The following is a 5000-nucleotide window of genomic DNA, read 5'->3' on the forward strand; positions in this document are numbered from 1 at the left end:
ACCGTTGAGGTTGAGGGTTTGATTCCCATGGGTGCTGCTGTTGAATCAAAAGATATTTGAAGACATGATCTGAATCAAAGTATCTGCCTTGGGCTCCTGGACTGGTTCTTTTGAAGGAGAAACACTTGGGTCAAACAGAATCCGTAGCAAGATGGTTTATTTGTGCTTCTTAACAGTTCCGCAACAAATAAGCCTGAGACAGACTGAGACACTGTGAGACAGACTGAGACACTGTGAGACAGACTGAGACACTGTGAGACACACTGAGACAGACTGAGACACACTGAGAAAGACTGAGACAGACAGAGTTCAGACACAGACTGAACTGAACCCTTCAGACACTGAACTGAACCCATCAGACACAGACTGAATTGAACCCATCAGACACAGACTGAACTGAACCCATCAGACACAGACTGAACGGAATCTCTTACAAGAGTTCAAATGAACAGTGCCACCCAAGCTGGCCTATACCACTGTTCCACTGCCAATACATCCTCCTCTGTGCCAAAAATAGAATATCGAGTCACTGTTGGTTCACTTGTGTTAATTGTTGATTTCTGATGAGATCAGAAATACTTATTAAAATATTATTTAGTCAATGCTGAGTCGTTTCTGTCTTCACAAAACGACACAACAGCTACTTTAAGTGTATTTATGTGTTTTTATAAATACTGTATACTGTGTGTGTGTGTGTGTGTGTCTGTGTATGACAGCTAAATATGGAGTTGAAAAGAACATGGACCCTGTAGATGAGAGCGTGAAGAAGATCGTCGTCACGGCAGCCAGGGAGACCTGGGAAATCTACTTCTCCCGCCTGTTTCCTGCTTCGGTGAGTCAACAGATCACTTCCTGTCGATGAAGAAGTGTCTTTCCTCTCCTGAGGGTCTTCTGTTAATACAACTATTACATCATCCTACCTCCTTCTGGGGTTGTGTTACATCATCATCCTACCTCCTTCTGGGGTTGTGTTAATACAACTATTATATAATCCTACCTCCTTCTGAGGCTGTGTTAGTACAACTCTAAATGCATCATCCTACCTCCTTCTGAGGCTGTGTTAGTACAACTATTATACCATCCTACCTCCTTCTGGGGTTGTGTTAGTACAACCCTTGTTTGAGCCGAATCTGGGTTTAACATGATTTGTGGAGCTCCCTCTGGTGTTGTGGTTGTGGTATTCACTGACCTTTGGGAAGTATTTTGACATGTACATGGGTACCTTGGTCGTGTAGTGTATCTTGTAGACCAGGCCCATTGCAAGTTGCTGTATTCTGTCGTCTACTCTAAGCCATCCTAGGTTGTCATCCTAGGTTCTCCTCTGAGAGAACAGATTATACAGATGCAATCTGTATTACAGTTGATTATAATGAATTAATTATAATGCAATATTTACGTGTGTGTGAGTGCGTGTGTGTGTGATTGCATGCATGTTTGTGTTCATGTAGACTTAATGAGTTAATTATTACTTCATTAAACTGTCTTCATTAAAGTTGATTATAATGAGTGCAATATTTCCCTTCCACCAAAACTGTGCGTGTGCGTACGTGCGCGCGTGTGTGTGTGTGTGCGTGTGTGTGTGTGTGTGTGCGTGTGTGTGTGTGTGTGTGTGTGTGTGTGTGTGTGTGTGTGTGTGTGTGTGTGTGTGTGTGTGTGTGTGTGTGTGTGTGTGTGTGCGTGCGTGCGCGCGTGTGTGTGTGTGTGTGTGTGTGTGTGTGTGTGTGTGTGTGTGTGTGTGTGTGTGTGTGTGTAGGGTAGTGTAGGGACAGGGGTCCAGGTGTTATCGGTGTCTCATAGTGGAGTTAAGCTGCTGAAGACGGTGAAGAGGAGCACTGAGGCCCCAGACTACTTCAGAGTACTGCGACCGTACACGTATGTATATATACTACTCTGTATGTACTTCTCTGTGTGGAGATACAGCATGTATGTATGTACGTACGTATACTATGTACATACGTATTATCTTCTCTGTGTGGAGCTGCTACTGTGTGTGTGTGTGTGTGCGTGTGTGTGTGTGTGTGTGTGTGCGTGTGTGTGTGTGTGTGTGTGTGTGTGTGTGTGTGTGTGTGTGTATATCCCCTGTGGAGCTACTGTGTATGTATGTATGTATGTATGTACAGTATGTATGTATGTACAGTATGTATGTGTGGTGCATATAGATGGGCTTCCTGTTTACCGACCCCACCAGGTGTGTGTGCAGCCAGGCTGCAGTAAGCACAGCAGGAGAGTCACAGACAACACAAGTGCAGCATTCAGTTTGTAAATCGTATTCATGAATAATGTTGGAAAACGGGGTGCATTATTTTCCATTATTTTCTATTGGAAACTAAAGTGTCAACAACACTAGTGACAACACAACACTACCTTAATAAGTGTTTCTCAGTAATGATGAGCGAGTACCAGAATTATATTTTGTTCTAAACCACAAATTAAATCTTTCTTTTTACTTATGTGTCCAGTGTTCACCGTGGCTTCCTGTGCCCTGGTTTCTGCAAAGGAATACTGTCAATATATCATCATTTTACACATTGTGCACCTTGAGTATAGTTTAGTCTAATTGTAAACACTCTCAGTAGTTTGGTGACACCAGATTTGTGTATCTTCTATTTGACTTACTACTGATGACCACTTTATTTTATATTTATATAATAATAATACAAATTAATTAAAGAGGGCGGCTGGGTGGCGCAGCGGAGATTGCGCTCGTCACCAACGCAAGAGACTCCGGTCTCGAATCCGGGTGTTGGCGTTGCCTCCGGCTTGGGCCAGCCGTCATACTGGCTCAATTGGCAGAGTTAGAGGCTGGAAGTCGATGGGTGGGGATTTGAACGTTGTGGACAGCGACTCCTACAGGTCGGTTGGGGGACGCCTGCACAGCAGAGACAGGAAGTAGCGGGGTAGTGTGAGCCTCCCACGCGTTACACCTCGCCACTGAGAGTCCGCGCTGGCAGGTGAAAAGATGTGACAGGCTGCCTCCTCGTGTACCGGAGGGGACACGTGATGCAAGGCTTCTATCCTCCCTACAACCGACCAGTGGGGGGCATAGTCGAGCAACGTTCAAGACAGGGGAGGGGAGAATTTGAAACACGAAATTGGGATGGGAGATAAAGTGGATAAAAAAAAATATGAATGAATGAAATGCCCATATTACAGCCTTTGTGATGTAGATATTGTATCCTTTCATATTGCAGCGGTATCAATATTAATTCAATGTTTTGTATTATTTATTTAAAATAATTATGACTTATTTTACTTATGTTTTATGTGCCTTTTTCTGTTGCTTTGTAAAGCGTCCTTGGGTTTCTTGAAAGGCGCTATATAAATCCAAGCTATTATTATTATTATTATTATTATTATTATTATTATTATTATTATTATTATTATTGTTATTATGTACAGAACATCCCTGTACAAATGCTGTTTTTCCCACCCAATAGTTATGTGGAGTCTGTGTGTTTCCATAGTTACGCAGACATTCTGTTTGTGACCATCCCGTCAGAGAACATGCTGGAGTTCAATCTGACCAATGAGAAGCTGATCCTGTTCTCTGCCAAGGCCCCGCAGGTCAAACACCTGGTCGACTCCTTCATCAACGAAATCAAGAAGGTACACGACGACTCCCACTGCTCTCCACTGCCCTCTACTGCCCTCTACTGCTCTATACTGTTCTATACTGCTCTCTACTGCTCTATACTGCTCTATACTGTTCTATACTGTTCTATACTGCTCTATACTGCTCTCTACTGCTCTATACTGCTCTATACTGTCTATACTGTTCTATACTGCTCTCCACTGCCCTCTACTGCCCTCTACTGCTCTCTACTGCTCTCTACTGCCCTCTACTGCTCTATACTGCTCTATACTGTTCTATACTGTTCTATACTGCTCTATACTGCTCTCTACTGCCCTCTACTGCTCTCTACTGCTCTCTACTGTTCTCTACTGCTCTCTACTGCCCTCTACTGCTCTATACTGCTCTATACTGCTCTCTACTGCTCTCTACTGCTCTATACTGTTCTATACTGCTCTCTAGTGCCCTCTACTGCCCTCTACTGCTCTATACTGTTCTATACTGCCCTCTACTGCTCTCTACTGCCCTCTACTTCTCTATACTGCCCTCTACTGCTCTATACTGCTCTATACTGCTCTCTAGTGCCCTCTACTGCCCTCTACTGCTCTATACTGTTCTATACTGCCCTCTACTGCTCTCTACTGCCCTTTACTGCTCTCTACTGCCCTCTACTGCTCTATACTGCTCTCTACTGCTCTCTACTGCTCTCCACTGCTCTCTACTGCTCTCTACTGCTCTATACTGCTCTATACTGCTCTATACTGCTCTCCACTGCTCTCTACTGCTCTCTACTGCTCTCCACTGCTCTCTACTGCTCTCTACTGCCCTCTACTGCTCTATACTGCTCTCTACTGCTTTCTAGAAGCGTCTTCCCTCTCTCTCTATCTGGTTGTGTTTCTACAAAGGTCTTCCCTCTCTCTCTATCTGGTTGTGTTTCTACAAAGGTCTTCCCTCTCTCTCTCTATGTGGTTGTGTTTCTACAAAGGTCTTCCCTCTCTCTCTATGTGGTTGTGTTTCTACAAAGGTCTTCCCTCTCTCTCTATGTGGTTGTGTTTCTACAAAGGTCTTCTCTCTCTCTCTCTATGTGGTTGTGTTTCTACAAAGGTCTTCCCTCTCTCTCTATGTGGTTGTGTTTCTACAAAGGTCTTCCCTCTCTCTCTATGTGGTTGTGTTTCTACAAAGGTCTTCCCTCTCTCTCTGTGTGGTTGTGTTTCTACAAAGGTCTTCCCTCTCTCTCTCTATGTGGTTGTGTTTCTACAAAGGTCTTCCCTCTCTCTCTCTATGTGGTTGTGTTTCTACAAAGGTCTTCCCTCTCTCTCTCTATGTGGTTGTGTTTCTACAAAGGTCTTCCCTCTCTCTCTCTATGTGGTTGTGTTTCTACAAAGGTCTTCCCTCTCTCTCTCTATGTGGTTGTGTTTCTAGAAGCGTC

General features: G+C 44.0%; 1 protein-coding gene across 1 annotated transcript in view; it reads left to right on the forward strand.

Annotated features, from left to right (window-relative positions):
* myo15ab (myosin XVAb) overlaps window positions 1–5000 on the forward strand; it is a gene marked incomplete at both ends in the record, with an annotated part of 155895 nt that overhangs the window by 115484 nt on the left and 35411 nt on the right. Inside the window, 3 exon segments of the mRNA XM_084319482.1 lie at window positions 717–832; window positions 1754–1872; window positions 3465–3606. Of these exon segments, the coding sequence (XP_084175608.1) occupies window positions 717–832; window positions 1754–1872; window positions 3465–3606 (377 nt within the window).

This window comes from Notolepis coatsorum (assembly GCF_963971535.1).
Source record: "Notolepis coatsorum genome assembly, chromosome: 7".
In the NCBI taxonomy this organism is placed as follows: domain Eukaryota; kingdom Metazoa; phylum Chordata; class Actinopteri; order Aulopiformes; family Paralepididae; genus Notolepis; species Notolepis coatsorum.